General features: G+C 37.6%; 1 protein-coding gene across 2 annotated transcripts in view; it reads right to left on the bottom strand.

Annotated features, from left to right (window-relative positions):
• The window catches only part of txlnba (taxilin beta a), a 36,773-nt gene extending 24,892 nt beyond the window's left edge, over window positions 1–11,881 (bottom strand). For both annotated transcript variants that reach the window (XM_088928724.1, XM_088928734.1), the window contains exons 1-2: window positions 11,787–11,881; window positions 6,137–6,561 (exon numbers count right to left, since the gene is read on the bottom strand). In XM_088928724.1, coding sequence (XP_088784850.1) covers window positions 6,137–6,548 — 412 coding nt within the window. In that variant the 5' untranslated portion in view covers window positions 6,549–6,561; window positions 11,787–11,881. The remainder of the gene's footprint in view (window positions 1–6,136; window positions 6,562–11,786) is intronic.
• Window positions 11,882–21,466: the final 9,585 nt, after the last annotated feature.

Raw genomic sequence — 21,466 nt, forward strand, 5'->3', positions numbered from 1 at the left:
GAGAGACATTTTAAAGGACCATGTACTAAGGAGATTAAGTGTATTTTCTCATAAAAGGAATTTTGAAAAATGTGCAATGGGTAAGCATGCAACATCCGAACAGACTTATCACCCCCTGTAATTTTGACAAATACCCTGTCAATTGATTTCTCTTTGAGTTATGACTCAACCACAGAACTCCCTAGGGTCCTTCTAATATACAGCTCTGCACTACCTCCACAGTAATTTCTGTCAGATACTAATAGATTACCTATAGCAGGGCTGGCTGAAATAAATGCAGCCTGACTGAAATACAGATGTATGGATTGCCTTGGAAAGAAGATTCTTTATTAATAATTAATATACACATAGTACACAAAAACAGACATTGTGGGAGAGGTAGTTAATAGATTAAACACTGAAAAATCAGAATTTTGTTTTGTATGTGATGATTTGATAGTAGATGAATATATAAAATGTGCAGACTAGAGGTTTCTCTAAAAATATTTTACCTTTCAATATCTCACAGTTGTTGAAGTATGTGGAACATAGACAGTGCAAGGACATTAAAATACTTTTTACAAAGGACAGAAGGAGTTATTTGTACAGGTCAACACATGGCATTACCAGGTTAGCCAGTAGCAACAGGAGATGAACCACCAACTGTTAGATAAATAGAGGCAAACAAGAAATATACTGCTGCAGGAAGTGCAGACATGTGCCTGAGCAAAGAGGGACAACATATTTCAAGTCTTATCCTAGAAAAGCAGTTCCTGCAAAAGATGACAGAAAGAGATGATGCATAAGCTTACTTTTGCACCTTTGAAAGGGTGGTAGATCTCTTCTTATGCAGGAAGCACACAAAATATAACATGACTTTAAACCAATAGATACATGTAGCTAAGAAACTAAGAGCTACGAAAAGAGATTTTACGCTTTCAGCAGTTCAAATGCTTTCCTGACTTCTTATAGTCATGAGAGTTCAATAGATCCACACCTGATGTGTCAGTCTGGTGGTATGTGCCACACACAAATCTTTGCCCTCATCCATCTTGCTAAAACGTGGTGGCAGCCTGAGTCATTGTCCTCTGCTGTTATATGGGAATATGTGGTGGTGTTATTTACAGAGGCTTCCATTTGAGAAAGGGAAGAAAAATGTGAGCCAAGGAAACCTCACCATCATGTACTAGATTGTGGAAATAGTGGAAGTATGACAAGACTACTACAGAACTGCTGAAGCTTAACCAAACGGAAAAGCTGGGTACATCCTGATCCTACAGACAAGAGGTACTGTATGTGGGAAAACAAAATATCCTCAACAGCAGCCCCTAGAGAAAGAGAAGCCAGAGAGAAATTGAAGTAAGAGGGGAAAAGTAAGACTAGGAGGCAGAGCATTACCTGAATGAGAATCTTTCAGATGCTACCAATGAACCATATTGTACATAATTGCTCCCATTTAAAAGAAGCCATGCATCTGGAACCAGTAAAGGGAAAGAAGCCCCTAGTCATTAACTAATTCAGTCTCCACAATTTTCAATGTGATGATTTGAAAAAAAGACATTGATGCATTACTGGATTCTGAGAGCCTTGGTTAGCCAGAAGACCAGAAGCCTGAAGCCCTCACTGTCACGCCTGAGATCCCTCCCTAGAGGGCGCTCCACTACTCCCATTATTGTTTCTGTGATTAAGCTCCCCAGGTGTACTTTCTTAGGTGTATTATTTAAAGACTAGCTCCTCCAGTCCTCGGGGCTCATCATTAGGGTAAGGATGTCGCGAAGCCCGCCTAGCACCAGGAAACCCTACGTTCGTCTCCTGAGGGCATAGGCCTCATCCCCGACACCTCCCGCTTCCTGAGCCCAGGGTCTGGAGGATCTCACCCCGTCACCCTTGGACCTCCATGTTTTGTCTGTCCGTGTGTTCCCCCCTCCCGGGGATTTTAACCTAGTCGCGTCCCAGGATGGATCACTCGTTGATGGACTCTACTCTCGGACTATGCCCTGACCTGCCTTTGGACCCATTTGGATTTGGATGCCGTTCTTTGTCTTCGCCATTTACTGTCTCACGGATTGTACCTATTATTTTGTGCACTATTAAACCCCTGTGTGTTCCCTTTTACCGCGCCTCCTGTTTTCTCCAGCTCTTACCGCATCGCATAGGGTCTACTACAAGATCTGACACGGATTTCAGTCTGTGTTCGTGACACTCACAGTCCTGAAGTTCCCCATAGGAGTCCTCTGTGACTGAGATGTTTTCTTTGTACTCTTAAATGTAAAGGGTTTCAAAGGATGTAAAATCAATCTCCAAGGAAAACATGACAAAAGATAAGGAATCTATCACAGGCAAGAGACTGATGTGATATAAGAGAATTGGGAGGAGGACTATTGAAATTTGCTGCCAAAATCCATGATTTTACACTTGAACACTCAAGGCAAACAATATGAGTGGTGGAAGGACAACCATATAACATAGGACTCTTTCACTTATCCTTATTGCTCAATCAATATGAATTTGAAAAAAAAAGCACATGATGATGTGTTGTTGCAATAGTAATCCTGCTCAGTATGAGAGGAACCGCAAGTTCAGACATTTGGTGCATGAGCTTGGCTGAGGAGCCAATGCTGCGAAGCTGCCATCTGTGGGATTACGACTGAACACCTCTAAGTCAGAATCCCGCCTAAACACAGGTGTACTCTGTTGATGTACTCTGTAATTACTGGTGCCTCAGCCATTATGCAGAATTGTTTTGGACATAGTCCTTTATCTTGTTGTGTGGGAAGACTTGAGAATGGAACAGACAAAAAAAATAATTTGGGGAAATATTGTCACTTTTCTCAGAAATACCAACATACAGTGCCATACCATTGTTCTGTATCCCATTGGTGCTCCAGCCCATCATTGAAATCTGAAAGTGATGGACTAGAGGGTCCTCTTGTGGAGTTTGCATATAGGCATTGGTGTAGCATGATAAAAGCTGATTATGCCATGTGTTACACATGCTATATGGAACATGTTATTAAAGAAAATACCTAAAGATCTCCTGCAGATGTTTAAGATACTCAGAATATATTATAAATACAAGGGCACCCTGTTTATGTCAAGAGTGATGCAGTTATTACTTTGTGCGTCCTGATGTGCATGGAGAAACTAAGAATTTCAGTATATTATCCACAAATGGATGGAATGATAGAGAGGTTAAAAAAATCTCAAGGGGGGTGTTAAGAAAGTAACTGGGAGCAGTTTGCCATAAGAGAGGTACTGTAAATCAGGTCACTACAGAGACATAGCCATTCCACTGGACATATCCAATGAACAATGGAATCAACAGGTATACCCACACTGCAACCTGGTGAAATGAGGGGGTCAGAGGTAAGCTCAAAGCACCATTTACATTCAGCTTGATCAACAAAGGGATTTTCAGTCAGTCAGAGTACTGAGAATTGGTTCTGGTATCCACCGATGGTAACAAGTTAGCGTTCAACTAGAAGGGACACTTTAAAGTCGTAGAGCCAAATAGGGCCATTCCACTACAAAATCTAATGCTCTGGAAGAAGGAGGACATAGCAAGTATACCAGTCAATCACCTTAAGAGGTGATTTAATGAAGAGATTCTATTTAGAGAAGTGACTTCTAAGAATGTATTAGGGGATGTAATGAATTTGAACTCACCCCAAATCAAATGCAGGAAGTGAAGATACTGATTGAAAGGACCTTTAAGGTGTTGATATTAACATTCCACAAGGGAAGGTATTGAAGGAAAGGACCTACAGTATAGAGTCCCTGAAGCCTGGAATGAAGCTTTGTGATAAAATCTACAGGACATGCTGGAGCTAAAACTAATTGAAATGTCCCTCAGTTAATAGTCTGGTCCTACAGTGCTAGAGCCTAAACCAGATGGCACTGTGCAGTTTCGCAATGACTTCCTCAGGCTAAGTGAAACATCCACATTTAATGCTTACCCTTGCCCAGGGTGTGAAGAGTCAGCAAAGAGACTGACTTGGGAAAGTCAGATTCTTGTCTACCTCTGGACTTGACTAAAAGCTACTGGTAAGTCCCACAACAGAAGAGTGTTAGGGAAAAACAAAAACAGCATTGCTGTTCCTGATGGACTGTATTATAATATCATGTTGCTGTTTTGACTTTGTGGTTCACCTGCCACCTTCCAGAGACTCATGGACAAAAAAACCCTAACGAAGCACACAGTATACTTATGTAATGTGATTAATGTACAACCACTGATGGATTTTATACAGGATGCCAGATTGGCTGCCAACTCAAAGAAATGTGTTCTTAAAGCCAGTGAAGTCAAGTACCTAGAATATACAATAAAATTTTGATCAGGCTGCAGGAAAAGAAAGTAGAAACCATCAGGAATTGGCAAAGACCAGTGAACAAGGGAGAGGTCCAAGCCTTCATTGGATTGGCTAAATTCTATCATACATTTATTAAGAATTTTGTCACCTTCTGCAGTGCCCCTTGATCTTACCATGAATAGTAAACATCACATAGTCTAATGGAATAAATTTATAGAAAAATCTTTTCAGCACCTTGAAGAAGGCACACTGCTGACCCAATGAGGATGACCCTGGACTTTGAGAATAAAACAGTGGCACAGGTGGATGCTTCTGAGAAAGGGTTGAGGGTGCTTTTATGAAGGGTTTTCATATTTGAACATTAAAAAAGAGGACACTCCGCTGAGAGGGAGGAGATGGATATTTATAACAGTATCTATTAAATACTTTGGAAACCGGAATTATGTCTTCTGCAGTGTTTAGAGACTGCAAAGTGAAATATGGATCTCTTGAAGAAATGCTACTGTGCAAACTACAGGATTAGTTAGAACACTGAAATTAAGGCTGTGGCTGAAACAGAAGTGGAGGCTTGGGAAAAATCCTATTTATTCAGAACAAAAACTGAGTGGGGCAGCAAACAATCTCTCCGTTAAATGATCAACACACTGTTTATCCCAAGATTAAAATTTTATACCTGCAACATTTGAGTGAAAAGAAAATGGAAAACATACCAGATGTTTTAAGATATTAGAAAATTCCTCTCAGATGGAGACTTAAGGACCAGAAAGAAGGAGATGTCCAGGTAAAAAAGTGATGTGTATATTAACCCCATATTATTTTAGTTACCTATAGCAACAAGGAGCACCAAATACTCAATCTGAGCAAGAGGTGCTCTCTCGCAAAAAAAATTATGGTGCTGTAAGTGGGCAATCAAATTTCTGAGATACTATCTGCTGGCATAGAGATTGACCTTTGTTAAGGACAAAGTCACTCTTGGCTGAATGTATTATAACCAGAAAAAGAAAGCTGTTATTTCCTCTTCCTGAAGCCTTTTCAGTTTAAGTTTGAACATTGATCCAGAAGCAAAGCAGGTAAATGCTGAAACTTGTTTAGGGTACATTCCCAGTGCACTATGGTTCCTCCACACCTCAGTGCTAAGCTGAGAGCGAAGTTGTGTAGAGCTACAAAGGACATTGATGGACCTACACTTTCCAGGATGCTCAGTTATAACCTTCAATGAGGTGAAAATGGAAACAAAATAGGTATAAAAACAGGAAGGGAAATAAGTTCTTATGCTCTGTCTTGGCTTCCTTATCAAATGCTCTGATGTCTTGAGACCAGATTTGTTTGGTTTATCAAGAAAAAACATTTTCTTGTTTTTCTTTTTGGAAAAAAATAATTATCACTGTGTTTGTAATTCTGATGTTTTACCCCTGTGCAATCATGAAAATAGTATCTAAGTGGTTAAAAGGGGAGGAGAAACTGTTTTATTTTTTCAAACATACGGTAAATAACAAGCAAAAAACAATGAAAATGGCAAATAAATTGCTGAAGATTAAATTTAAGCCATTTATTAGTTACCACTATTAGCTGTAATTATGTCTTTTTTGTATTTAAATATTGTTACAAATTTGCTTTTACTGAAGTGTGAAAGGGGTCAATAAGTTGTAATAAATAAGTCACTGCCGATATAAATTGAAATAATTCTGTTATTATTGTCAACACTAACAAGTCTTTTGTCTCTTGAAATATAACATAACAGGACTTTAACTAAAAACCTGAGTATTAAAGCAAATTTACAACTCACAAAAAAATATTTTTGGCAGGGTAACTGTCAGATTCTGGCTTTAGTTAAAGAAAACACTTACCCAGGCCTTTGATGATCTTCTTCTCCAGCTTCTGTTCTTTGCTTGAATCTGTGTCTTTGGCCACAGTGACCTCTGCAGCGACAGATTGCTCCTCATTGCTCTCCTCAGTTTCCCCCTGGCTCAGGGATTCTCCTTTGTCAGCATCTTCAGCCTCCCTGCCGGCAGATTGCTGTTCCACTAAGCTTGATGCTGATCCATATGTGTTAATGATGTCTTCCAGCTGTCGCCCGAGCTCTTCCGAAATATCACGGTCGATCCTCTCGAGGTTAGATTCTTGAACCAGGTCCTTTAGTTTGTCTTTCTCCTCCCTGTCTGTCCCATTGATTCCTGGTACTGGGGTGTCACTGCTAGCAACACAAGCAGTCTGTGGCTGGTCAGTTATGGGTTCGGAGGGCTGGATAGTATTTTCCATTCTTTCTATGTAGCTGAATGGGTCAAAGCACAAGGTCAGTTGGGGTTACCTACGCCCCCTCAATACAAAACAAACATGTACATTGAAGAGGTCCTCTATCACTTAACTGATACACCTTTGAGTGACATTGCTCCACTTTTGCTGGTGGTCAACGTCCTGGGTCCAGGTCTATGTGCACAGCAACAAAATGCAACCAGCACTTTAGCATTGTCACACAATTAACTGTAAATGTATTGTTCAGTGGTTTAATTCAGCGTACAAGTCATAGCTTTGTGCAAGAAGAGCTGAGTCTTGCCATATAGGCTGAAGGGTTCTGCAATGAACCTAGATGAATGCTTCAAATGTTAAAAACCTAGAATCACGTCCTGCAACTTTTTTTGTATAGCCTTTTTGGGAAGTCTGCCAAGCTTCCATCATACACCCACACAACTGGTGTCTGGTTTCTGTGGAGATGATTGATTTCCATTCTATGCTACAGAATATTGGACACATATAACTGTAATCACTCTCCAACTGAGAACATCATAATCTTATGATTCAGTTTTCAAAGAAAGTCAGCCTGCATCATACAAACTGCTAACAGAGCTGCTTTAAACTAATAACTCAAATAATGGACAATTCACATCCGCAGCAGTATAAGAAGAATATATTTTGCATGCTAGCATCAATACAGGAAGAAGTTATATACACTATACTATGACTAGCATACAAGCCCCCTATTTAAACATTCTCAGACATTGAGTGTGTTTTAGTAAGACTTGGTATATTTATGTTATGACCCCAATTCATAACCTAGTTTTCAGCATTTGTTTATAGTCTTTGCAACAAAGTAGAAATAATTCAGGTCAGTTAAGGAGTGGATAAATCAAATGAATGATTTTCCTTTAAAGTACTATTTGTAATTTTTGTAATGCATTGTACTTTTGTTTAAAATAAGATAAATTGCGGGTTAAACATCCTGCTCAGGCCTCAGCCATGATAATTTACTAATATTAACTAAACTGAAAGGGAGGAATTTATGATCAATAGAGGCAAAGATTTTCCCTAATGTTAATGACACTTCCTTAACACTGTTGCAAATCAGGTTGTGACTTTCTTTGGAGTTACACTGAAAACTCAATGACCACTAGATGGCGGTGCAACAGCTAAACAAGACTTGTCAAAGACTTAGTCAATAATGTGGGAAATCTCAGTAAATACATTTTAAACCTAGTATTAAATTAAATATGATTCAAATGCCCTTCACCAAATATTGAATAAAGGAAACAAAGGTTGCAAAGTAAAACATAATTAATTCCTATTGTTTCTGTGGTGTGACAAAATCTACCAAAACCAGTGGCAATTCTTCTAAGACAAATTAATAAGTAGCTATCTCACACTTTAATTTCATTGTACACCATCCAATCAGAGAAAACCTCCTTCATTTTAGAGCTTTTATCTTGTAACACTATATTAAGAGAATAAATGGTAGTTTTCAGTGTGGGTTACATTGTCTGAATTGCATTCTTAAAAAAAGCTCAAAAATATATAATTTCAATAGATTTTAAATTTTGCATAGTTCCTAGTGCTAGATTACATAATTCTCTTAAAGGTATAAATCCAAGAACAATTATCTTTAAGACTAGATTTGCTAGACTGAATTATAGGCATTTTTTGGTTTTTAATATTAATTTCTGTATAGTATATAGATTCTGTTATCCACTCCAAGGATTATTACCTTGAAATGGTGGAGGAGCTCAATGCTTCCAGTGAAACCCAGAGCAATGTCATCTGGATTTCACTGCTTCTGGTAGGTTTTCCCTCATTGAACAGGTGTGAGGAGAGGATCCAGATGAAAACCAAGAAGAAGGTCCAGAAGAAGACCAGAAGAACATTGCCCAGAAGTAATGCCCAATACTTGAAAACACCTCCGGAGCCAGACCTAAGGGTAGTGCTCCCTAGCAACTGCCTGGTCGCTAAGTTCCCCATATGACCTAGCTGGTCTCAGTCCGAAAGGGCTATATAAAGCTCTCATCAGCCAAAGGGTGAGGGTGGGTGTGATGACAATGGAGAACAGCTTTAGAATGTATTGTAATGTCACTGCTCTTGTGGGGAAGACGTTTGAAGTCTCTGACTAGACATGTTTTGGTCTCACCTCCACTCATAGCATTGGCTGCAGAACCAAACTCGTCAATTGAGGGACATGTCTTTCCTACCTAGTTACCCTAGGTGTCAATGAGGATGTGGAGAAACTCACAAACAACCGCTGGCTGCTATACAGTTGGAGTTTATCACATAAATGAGAGGATCACCTCAATGAGAGTTCTCAAAGTTTGCAGAGAAGAAACTTGGGACTGTTGCTGGTGACTCATTACAATTCAAAGTATTCAACCTTCGTGGAGATAGTGGGCTCAGTGTTCTGTAGGATGCTATCAACAAACTCTGGACAAGAATGAATATTCTGGAGACTCAAGTAGAGAGAGGGGCAGAGACGTCAACTGATCACCATTTAGTGGTGTGCTGGATCTGATGCTCAAACAAAAATATTTCAGCTCCCACCTCTAGAAGAACTTTTCTGATAGCATGTGGTCAGCTTGTGGGCTGGAGTGGCTTAACAGTGTTGCATGTGCTGTGCAGTGGTGGTAACGTGGGTGGTATATTCTCAAAGCATTGTTGATAAGTTGATCTACTAGATCATGAATCTGGTCATGAACTCTGGGTAACAACTGAACATAAGATCATGGAAATCTCAAGACTGACTCAAAACACACTGGAGGGGCTTTAAATCCAGTTAAGCTTGGAGATTCACACAACAGGAGCTGGAATCTGTTGCGGTGGAAAAAGATATCTGGTCCTTGCTGCTTGGCATGATGCCATAGATCCATTGAAAATGGATAGACAGAACTGTTAAATTAATATTGACCCAAAGCGTCATTGCCCTTATATTGTACTGGGTATGAATGAAGAGTACTTTTAATAAGAGCTTTGCTAATTACAATAATTCATAGATCAGAGTGGAAAGCTGCGTCAGAGTGCTAGCTGCAAAAACATAAGCTTGGTTAAATGCCATCCAGAAAGCTAGAAAGATAAAAAGCAACATTTCAATTGTGAAATCCATAAATTGAACACCCCACAGTTAAAACAGTGATTTTGTACTATTCAGTGTGGAATTAATCTTTAATTGTTGTATGATTATTAGAACTAAGTTTCATGATTTAGTTCTGTACTTTAATCAGTGCCACATCTTTATACATTCTGTGTTTTATCCACAAGCTAAGCAAATGAGTGATAAACAGTAATTTTAATGCATCTGGGCATTTTAATAATATTTAAGATCTGTGCGCTTAGTCAACCAATTGAAAAATACATTTAATAAAGTATTTAGTGTTCTCATAAAGCAGTACTATAAAATTCTAATAAATCTAGAAACCCATCACATTTAGGCACCAGACAAATGCCACTTGGACCAATGAAACATAAAAACATCTATTGAACATTGCAAAGACATTTCATTTTGTACTCCAAACCCAGAACAGAAGACTTGTATGCTAGGGAGAAGAGACACTGTTTTCACTCATAAAGCCACAAACATCTGAGTGTTTTTTTTAGTGAGCTGAGCATTTCTCAGCTTATCCCATCCCGTCTTGCCCTGATTGTCACTTGACTACTTTCAAACTGTCCCTGAATACTCCTTGACCAAAGTTAGCAAGTGATCCTCGGGGCTTGATTAAGCAAATTTGACATGTTTGCTGGAGATTTTCACTAGATGATGCAACTTTGGAGTCTGTTAGGGATTTTTTACTTTTTATAGAATCTCTCTTTAGTTTCTCCTCAAATGAATCACATTTTTGAAACTTCAAAACTGAGGGCAAACTGAGGATTCAGTGAGCAGACATTAGATGATGTCAGCGCAGCTACAGAGATCATCTGCAGTGCCCACTTGTGTGACAGTCTATCAGAACACTGTAACTTCTTCCTGCTCAATCTATAATGTCACGATTATACAGGAAAATGGCCTGATTGACAGAGGCCTTTATTTTTTGATGTTTCAAACTAGAGGAACTGCAATTATTCCAGAAAGTATCTCTTGATTATTCCGATTCATGACTGGCCCTCCCTGTCAGGATAAAATTAGCCTCCATTCCCTCCTCCCCCCTCTTCTTCCATCAGGCAGGCACATGGCACCTGTTCTGAAGCCAGGGGCTATTTTGGGAATTTCTAAATACGGTCAAGCTATTTCTTATTCCCATCACGTCTCTGTTTGTATCAGTATCGGCCTTCCTGTATACATGGGTAATTGAAAAAATAAACAGACAAGCCATATAAATTAGGTTTTACTCTCCTACATTTGTATAACATTATTTTGTATTAATTTATATATTTAATTAATATGTTGTGAAACAAAATTTTAAGTTATGTTAACAGTATTTTCAATTTGATTAAACAACAATGTAGTTTCATGATTATCATGTATTTATGCTCAATGTGAATGTAGTTGTTCTACTAATCATGGATAATAAATATTTTATCTAACTTGTGAAGTTATGTGGGAAAACTCCCTTCACCTCCCAAAGATAAAATACCAGAATTATATGTCAAAATACATTATGTTTTTTTACTACAGTAATCATAAGACTGGTGTATACTTTATGTTTTAGAGTTATTTGTGAACACTTTGTAACTAAGAAATAGAAATGCATATTTTATGCCACATCATGAATTTCATGAGTCATGTCACATGAAATGAACAACAAAAAGGCTCTTCTTCTAAAATTTTAAAAAGGTTTTAGTTTAATAAGTCACCGCAAAACCTTGTAATAATGACATATTGTAAATTTGCGTCATAAAAGTACTCTTCATGACCTAATAAATTTTTCACTTCTGCTAATAGCAAGCTATACTTTTTCTACTGAGTGTTTTAACCTCACTTCTAAGTTCTATTATTTCAATAATTATTAGTTTTCAATGCCAGGCCTAAATAAGAGTCACATTGGTCTTAGACATCTTTTAGACATCAAAAATTGCATTGGAAGAAGCAGAACCTAGGTAATCACACCAGTTAAGTCTGTGTTCAAAGCTAAGCACACATGGCTCAACTGTGACAAACAGCTGACCCAAAGACTCTTTTCTCAGAAACTTACAAAGTCATGCCATCTTTAATTATTGAACTCATAAAAAAAACAAGCAACAATGACTCGACCCACATAATCAAAGTGAATTATACAATCATACGGCACTCAGAAGGGAGCTGATACTTACCACAACGAGCCAGGAAGAAGGAGAGTTGTGAAGAGGGCTCAGTGACACAGCAGATGTAGAGACAACAACTGTGTGAAGCAAACCCCCAAAATAACCTCACAGGATAAAGCTCACACCAATGGAAAGGGAGTTTTCACACAGGGAGGAAAATGCAGGGCCTTTTGACCAGTATGTGAAGCAGAACAGAATCATTGTAATACATAAGGAGACAAACCTTAGAAGGCTACTTACCTGCAAACAAACCCTTGACACTTCCTTTTGTGTCATGGCAGCAATACAATATGGGAACTGTAATTTACAAAAACAATACTCAGATCTGACATTTCCAGTCTTGGAGATCTACTCTTATGAATGGAATTAACAGATGAAAGACATCCATCCATTATCCCTCCAATTCAACTGGGATAGCGTCTCCAATAGAGGAAATAACATGCAGAAGGGAACTGATACACAGACACAGATGCACAAAACAAAAACCCTCTGTTGTTGAGTGTCTACTGCAAATATGCACACTTCACCTTGTCTCTTACCATCACATGTCATTTGTCCATACACCTCTCACAGGTCCTGTCAAGTCCTTGTCAGTTCATTTTCACACGTTTTCTATTATGTCTGCAGGGTTTACCATTAGATTAGCCTCAGCGAAGTGTTGTTTGTGCTAGAACCTCAGGGGCAAATGTTATTAAGGTACTGGCTGTTGTGTGAAAAACAAAGTCAATTTAAAAGGAGGAGTACTATGCACAAAGTGAACATTGTTTAAATGTAAAGGTACTATTTTTCCAGGTAGCATCTAAAAAACAGCCTGATGAATATATTGAAAAGTTTCATAGCAAAGCAATGGACAGAAATAAGATGGAGTGAATATAATAGTTTTAATGTGTCTTCCAATTATGGTAAGGCTCGGAGCAGCTGGAGAGAACCAACATGTGTAGGATCAACTTCAGTTAAACAAGCAGAAGTGTAAATTTTTTTTTGTTTAAATGTCCTGTTGTCAGACGTTAGTGAAATGATGTAGTGTGGAGGTCAGGAATATAGTATCATAGATGGTTGCTTTGAGTATGTTAAACTAGAATATTCTTCATTGTTTGGGTTTTCCTTACTATGATATCAATCCAAAGAGACTGTAGACATTTCTTCCTCCAAGCCCTGAATTTAATCAATTCATATGACATCAGTCAAGAGGAAATAATCATTGCAGAAAACTGCACCGTGGCCTCTGAAAATCTGGAGCGACTTACAAATTTGTGAAGTGAAAGGATATATTGATCCATATAAAAAAAAACTTTCAGATTGAATCCTTTGTAAATGTAGTGTTAGTTACTTTACACTCTCAGCAAAACAAAATGTGTCCAGCTTGTCATGTACAATTAGACTGATTTTGAGAAAATCCGAAAAGCTAAAGCTTCCTCAATACTTCAAATCTCAGTATTTTCTAGCTTTTCAGCAGTGACAAAATAACCAAAGGACACAAATGGAAACTAAGGGGAAATGCTTTTAAAGTTGAAAACTGTAGGCACTTGTTTACATAAAAGGTTGTGGGGGTGTGAAGCAAGTTCCCCAGTTATTTTGTCAAAGTTAATACAATCACTTCTTTCATGAAGTGGCTGAATTTGATCCTAGGATCAATTAGCTATTAACTAATGGGCTAGATAGGATATGTTTCAAAACATCATGGGTTGTTCATGTACTCACTCTCATTTAATTAAATTACATAATTCACACACAGTATTACACAGTACTGTAGCTGGTGTATTCGCTAATGTGCAAATCTGTATAAAGAAGTAAAGTCCATCTGAAGAACCTACAGATGCATAATATGTCATAAATACATATGTTATTTAGATATGACTGACATAAGTAATAAAATAATACATTTGTTTAATTAATGATGTGTCTGGTAGGCCTTTAAATGATAGAATAATAAGAAAATTGGTAAGCCTTTTGTGTAAAAATAGTTTTAGAAACAGCACTGCATCTTAAGAAAATCAAGTAACATAGCTATGGAAACCACTAAGAGAAACAATGCTTGTGCTTGGTGTCCGTTCCCAGACTGTTTCAATTAATAGAAAGTCTGTCAGGCTGGTGCAGTGTAATTAACTGTGAAAAGATTGTCAGGATTGCAGTTTAAAATAACCCAGTAAACTCTGGCTAGAACTATCCATCATTTTTAGTTTAATCTAGTCCTGCGTGTTATTTCTCACAAAAGACAAAACTGCCTAAAATGAAAAGGACTGTTGTAGGCATGCTTTGAAACAATCCTTGATTTTGTGGTGAAGTAGATTCAGTCAAGTTGAGAGACTGATAGGACTATTGGTGCTGACCCATTCGTCCGTGCAGTGACTCAGAGCACAAGGGACAAAGAATCTCCACACGATGAAATTCAGTCTCTCAATCCCTTCATTGATATATCCCATTCCCCATTCACCTATACATACAGTGACCCCCATTAGTGACTGTACAATTACAGCTAATTTTAAATGTTACAATTAAGTCCGAGTAAAATTAATGACTACTTAAAATTTCACAAATACCAAATGGTTCAATTGGCTATCACTCTGTAACTAGATTTAATGCAAGCAGCTTTTATTTAAATTATATTGTTTATAGTACTTCATTAACTATATATTTTTCTTTAAGAATTTCATTCATAATTATGTTTATGTAGAAAAAATGACTAATATAGTTCTGTATGTTTATAAATGTTTATATTATTCCACGTTCCCTTACTCTGCTTTTACAATTTGCCTGTTGACAGAGATATACTCATTAGAACAATTAACAAAATGCAAAACTGTAACTACTCAATTACTTAACAATGTTTTGATAAATATTTTTACAGTATTTTTTTGCCTTTTTGTTTTACCAAATGCATCCTTAAGATTTATATAATGCTTTCTAATTGAACAATTATTTTTTTATATTTATAAACAGTACTATTCACTGGGAGAGTAAGATCATGGAATGAATACCGCTACAGAAAATTGAATAGTCCAATTTTCAATATGGCTCAACTTCAGCAAAGGTAAAATCCAAATTACAATTGTTTCAAAATTTATACTCAGTTATTTTTTATTTGGATTTTTTTTGTAATTGCCAGATATTTTTCAGTGACTTGAATTATTTTCTATCTTACGTCGTTGGGCTTTGAACAACAGGCTTTGCAACTTGAGGGAGTAATATAGAAAATGATGAGAGCATAAGCAGAACTGTGCTTCTGCATAAAGAAAGAAAAAATATTGGGTGAACAGAGTAGATTACCAAATGAAGATGTTGATTAAAAATCAAGACTGTATGAAATTAATATTTAATGTACAAAGAAGCAGATTTTATGGGAGCCTTCAATCTTCCCACATCGACAGAGAAAGATCTATAGTGATGTCAGTAACAGAAAGTAAAATGGTAGACCTGGCTAATGACAGCTTTTTTACTCAGATTGTCAGAGCACCTGCAAGAAGAAATGTTTCTAGAGATCTCATCTTTTCAAAATTAATGTACAAAATTAGCATGCTACACTACTATTAGCATTATCGAGGACTGTTAATCATTTGATTTTTTAGAAGAACTCAATAATTAAATATCAAAATTGCAATTATATGTATTTCATAATTAAGCCATTTTGATTTAATAATTTAATAGAATACAGACAAAATGCTTAAAAAGCAAGATAATGTTCTCAAATTACTAATTCTATTTAAATATAATTATGTTGGAGATAAGGATAGCCATTATTCTTATAGCTGTTGTAGAATGTGCAGTAGCCTAAGATTCGTGATTTTTGTAGCAATATATTATTGATTTTTGTGCATATATTGAACTTTATTTCAGCTGGTTCAAAGTTTGATTGGAGTGCTCCAGGCTACTTAAAATAATCCTTCATGTATAGCCCTGGTCAGGGGGCACATGTGATTGACAGACTATTTATATACGCACAAACACTGCTTCTGAATCCTGGTAGGCCTAGGATATGATATATGTGTAAATGCCAGGAAAGTCTGATTCATTTCTAAGTTAATTCCTTCTTAGTCTCATTTTAAAAGTACATTTGTTATGTACATCACATAAATGCAGCATTACAGTACATTTGGCCACAAAAGGTTCAAGAACCATTATCCATCAAGGTTTGTTAAGATAAAAATATAATCTGTTAAGGTATAAATTTAGATAAAAACAATTTTCCTGATATGTTTAATGGAAAATAAGATAAAAACAAGTCTTTGGAAAAACCCCATTTCAGATCTTTTATTTGATAAATGGTGCCAAAGTTTTTTTTTCTCAAGATGGTGGCTGTTCCGGGTCTGGAAAAAACGGTGCTAAATGTTGTTTCAGTGTTAAATGTTGTCACTTGTCCAAATTTTTCAAATGCCTACAATCGTCTGACCCTACTGGAAATTGGAAAACGATGCAAGGACTATCCGCCGAGTATTCTGATGAAGAAGCTAAGTATCCTTGCCTTACTGTGAGGTTCAGGTCCCGGAATTGCGGAGCCAATTTTAATGCACAGTGTGAAGCAATGAACATTCCCTTCCCCCGATGATCAGGTGCTTTTCCTGTCCGCAGCTGATGTGAGGAGGACACTAACCAAAGTTTATCCACGTAAGCCTTCTGGTCCTGATAATATACCTGGTCGTGTGCTCAAGGAATGTGCAGAACAGCTAGCTGATGTCCTCAGAGATATTTTTAATATCTCCTTGTGCCAGGCGGTCATTCCCGTATGCTTCAAATCCACCAATATTATACCAGTGCTGAAAAAGTCAGCCGTGTCCTGCCTCAATGATTACTGCCCCGTGGCACTCACACCAATTATCATGAAGTGTTTCGAGAAGCTAGTCACGAGCCCATAAAGTCCAGACTCCCTACCCCTCTGGACCCCCTTCAGTTTGCATACCGCCCCAACTGGTCTACTGATGATGCTGTATCTCTTGCCCTTCACCTGGCCCTGTCCCACCTGGATAAGAAAGACTCTTATGTAAGAATGCTTTTCATTGTCTTCAGTTCAGCATTTAATACAATCATCCCCCAGAAGCTGATAGAAAAAGTGAGCTTGATGAATCACAACACCTCCCCTGTAACTGGATTCTGAACTTTCTGACAGAGAGACCTCAGACAGCCCGGATTGGTAATAACATCTCCAGCACCATCACAATGAGCACCAGAACCCCCCCGGGCTGTGTGCTCAGCCCACTGCTGTTCACATTGATGACTCGTGATTGTTCTGAAAAGTTCAAATTACATCATTAAGTTTGCCGATGACAAGTGGTGGGCCTCATTAGCAACAACGATGAGTCACCATACAAAGAGGAGGTGGAGCAACTAGTGGACTGGTGCACAAACAACAACATATCCACATGTGTCTTGAGGGGTGATAGCTCTTGCATACATAGCTTTGTGTATAGGACAAAGAGTAAGGGAGACAATACACATCCTTGGAGGGACCCAGTAGAGGAATGCTTTCTGTCGGATAAAACATTGTTGACTCTCACCCTCTGAGTTCTGTCTGTTAGGAAATCAGTAACCCAGCTGACGAGACTGAGATCAAGACCAAAGTTTGACAATAGCTTAGTTGCCAGTAAGTGAGGTTGGATACAATTAAATCCAGAGGAGAAATCCACAAACAGCAGTCTAGCATGGGTCTTGTTTCCCTCAAGCTGTTGGAGAACAAGATTAAGAAGCCATGCTGTAGCATCTTCCACCCCCTACCTGCCCTGCAACCGAATTGTAATGGATCTACAGTAGGTGATCCTTTACTTTGGCTACAATCTAATTTTTCACAATCTGTTCAAAACTTTTCATAACCCGAGAGGTGAGGGCTACTGGTCTGTAATCATTGAGTGAACTGGGAGATTTGACTTTAGCTACTGGGATGACAACTGATTCTTTCCACACTTTAGGAACCTTTAGTTGGGATATTGATATTTGGAAAATAAAAGAAAAGATGCCATACAGCTGTCTAGCACGGCTTTTCAATACTCATACCCCCAACGAATCGAATTGAATATCAAATTGTAGTCAAACTAATCAGCTGTTCAGACAGAGATCACTCATATGCACTTCAGGCTACATCTAATGGTTTCAGGACAGAACTGCACTTAGTTTACTGCAGTAAAAAAAGAACAGGTGGGTAGCTGCGTCAGCATGCGTAGGCTGCAAAGGAACAAGTAATAGGTTTATTCCATGCTGAAAAAAAGAAGAAAGAGAACACAAGGTTTCGGCCGTGGAGCCTTCTTCAGGTGTGAGAGAGACAGGGCAGTAGGCAAAGGTAAAGTAGCGGGAGAACAAAGGTTGGGAGGGAGGAGGAGTGAGAGGCGGGAGGGTGACACCTCTTGATTGGCCTCTCTTTCTGTCCCCTGCTCCCGCCTCTCACTCCTCCTCCCTCCCAACCTTTGTTCTCCCGCTACTTTACCTTTGCCTACTGCCTTGTCTCTCTCACACCTGAAGAAGGCTCCACGGCCGAAACATTGTGTTCTCTTTCTTCTTTTTTTCATCATGGAATAAACCTAACAGATTGGGGATTTCGGAGTAAGATAGAAGAGAGTGAAAGCAGCAAACCAACTGCTGCAGTGTCAGGGACACAAGTGTTGGTTACAGATGTTCAAAGCAGGATCAGCTGGAAAACAGTACTTAGTAAAATTACTGATTTTTGAGAAGATCTGGTGGTTAGTGACAAGTAAAAGCAAAGGGCTGAGAATAAGTGTTTATGTTTGTTAACATTGTAATTGGGCGACACGGAGCAAATCAAGTTATGTTAAAGTGAGTAGTAATCAGCGAAGATTAAGAACTGTGTGACATGTTGTTGACAAAGGGGTTGACTACTCCAGCCCCCGTTGATTAATGAAACTGGTGGATGAGGAGTTGAGAAGATCTAAGTGTGATGAGCATGTGCAACGTTCAGTGATTAATAAAGACAGAGCGTAGAGTCAACGGGATCTATTATTTTGTGGGCACAGAACCAAGTGCTTAACAACTTGGAAAGAAGAGGACTGTGCTTCCCTGAGACGGCAACAATATAAACATATATCACAGAGGGTGTCAGAAAGACAAAGACAGGCCACTTCAAATATGAAAAAATGAAGCTATCACACTGGTAGTGGTGTGTGTATGGTGAATATTTTTGCAAGGCACCTTAAATATGAATTGAAACAATGTTAATTGTTAAATTTAGAAATTGTGCCAATATATGTTTCAAAAATAAAAATCCACAGAGCCTCCAAGGTTAAACTATCATTTAATCTAAATAAAAAAATTGAAACACCAAAGGTTTATACTTCTTGTGTTGAATGAACTTTCATCACAATCTTTTTTTCACAGAAATACTATTTAAATTGAGATTTTCTCCTTGTACTTCTATAGTTTTTGAATTTTGTTGTACTTTTTAATTAGTCAACCAAACAATCAGTCAATCACACAGTAATTACAATTTTAAACTTGTAGGAAGCTGATACTCTGGGAATAAAAAGATACATTTCAGTACATCACAGATTCATCATTCTTCAGGGATACTGCAGGGGGAGCAGTCTGGTAACTATTGAATCCCCTTTGGGCATAAAAAAAACATTGCAGCATTGCAGTCTGAGTTGACAGATAACAAGAGAAGCTGTGAATTAAGGGCTATGTTAATAATTAGTCATTACTCAACCAATGATCCATGTTAGAAATCTAACTGAGAGTGTACAGATCAAAATTATTAATATCACAAACTGAAAAATAAAAGACTATCTGTAATCGTGCTGACAGGTATTTATGTAGGAAGCAGGATAAATAAGCATCTTTAATGGTACTTTTCAGTTTATGTTTTCAAGCTTTTAATTCTTAATTGACTAATTATAATTACTGAGATCTGTTTCACATACTTAGGAGTGCTTGCCTGGAATACTATAGAGTTAAGCCTTTTTTACTGAATTATATTGCTATTGGTTCAATGGTACCTGGGCAATTATTTCTTGTCAAAGGATACCAGTCTTGAAAAAAATCCCAAAGGAATGGATGAAGTTTGCAGGATCCTTCACATATAATGCTGACTTGGTTTTCACAATCCTTCATGTACTCCTTAAAATACACTGAAATTCTGAAACATTATTTATAGTATTGGTGTCAAACTGCCAATAATATATATGACACACAAGGCAACATCAGTGCATTTATTTTCAAGCACAATTGTGCATCGTTATTAAACATGATTATGTAATGTTTTGCTCTGACAATCCAAGTGACACTAGACATTATTGAAAAAACAGTGGTCCCAAAACAACAGCTGATTGGATTGAATGCTGAATTTAATTTTATCCAGGCTCTGCTTCGTCAGCAGTAAAAGCCAGCTGTCTGCACTTAATTACCACATATTGGTGATTTAAAATGTATATAAAAAAGAATAATTTTTTATACTTCCCCAATTTGGAATGTTTTCTACAGTCTTGGCTTGCAGAGAAGCACCCTGCTACTGTTCACATGGGAGAATGAGGAGGCTGCAGGGGTCAGTGTGTCACCCCAGAGTCAAGAGAGCCCTTGCTCTCTAACCCTACCCTACACATGATGGTTCCTAGCCAATTGTATGTCACCACTTGGGGAATGTCAGTCACAGTTTGCTAATGACATGGTGCAGGCTTGAACACATGATCACAGAGCACAGCCTGCACTCGAGCAAGTGTCTTTATCAGTTGAGCCCCACTTGCTACATATTTTTAAATTGGAATTGATACAAACAACAAGCTCTAATGAAAAACATATTGAATTATATTCTTCTGCTTATGTTTCAAAAACAGGGAAATGCAAAAAACAAGACCGCACTCAAACAATACATTTGAGTTTCAAGTGGACTGACACTTTGTTATATACTATTTTAAACATGGTCTAGTTAACAAAAAAAGGAACAATATTTCATATTATTATTTTACTTGTGCATAATAACTCATGCTTAAAATATCCAAATAATCTCTTAAAATTGATGTATTATAAAATAATATCCTCTTTGAACAAATCTTTTTTCTTGTTTCACAAAAATCACTTTTTCATTTTAGTGTTATATTAAAATCTAAAATACTTATAGCTTATTTAAAAGGAAATCAATAACTGACTTCAGGTGCCTTACTGTATACATTTACCATCAGCTATAATCACAGTTAAAACATCCATATATAATATAATTAAATAAACGCAAAGGAACAAGTAATGGTTTATTGCATGCTGAAAAGAAAAGAGACACAATGTTTCAGCTGTGGAGCCTTCTTCAGGTGGAATAAACCTTGAATGAAATAAGCCCACACCTGAAGAAAGCTCCACAACTAAAATATTGTGTCTCTTCTCTTTTCACCATGGAATAAACCTTTACTTGTTCCTTTGCAGCCTATGCATGCAGACACAGCTCCCTACTTGAACGAATTAAATAAATGTTGTGGTAAATATGTTGTATTTGAATTTTATTATAGAGATTCTAAAGTTTTCTCTTACACACAATTCATAACAGCAACATTTCAGGAAGAGTGAATTGAATAGTTTAGTTTTTGCCAATCATGATCCTGGAAGTATCCCTGTGTCTTCTGCACTTAACCAAGTTCTAAATCATTAAGCTTATTGAATCCTTAATTGATTGGTTAACTGTTACTCTGCATTTCAAGTGATATAGTGAGTATGATTCAGTTTCAACTTAAAAATTTCAAATTGTTAGCCTACAGGTTTCTGAACAACTG

Source organism: Atractosteus spatula, chromosome 2 (assembly GCF_055471065.1).
Source record: "Atractosteus spatula isolate fAtrSpa1 chromosome 2, fAtrSpa1.hap1, whole genome shotgun sequence".
Taxonomy (NCBI): Eukaryota; Metazoa; Chordata; class Actinopteri; order Semionotiformes; family Lepisosteidae; genus Atractosteus; species Atractosteus spatula.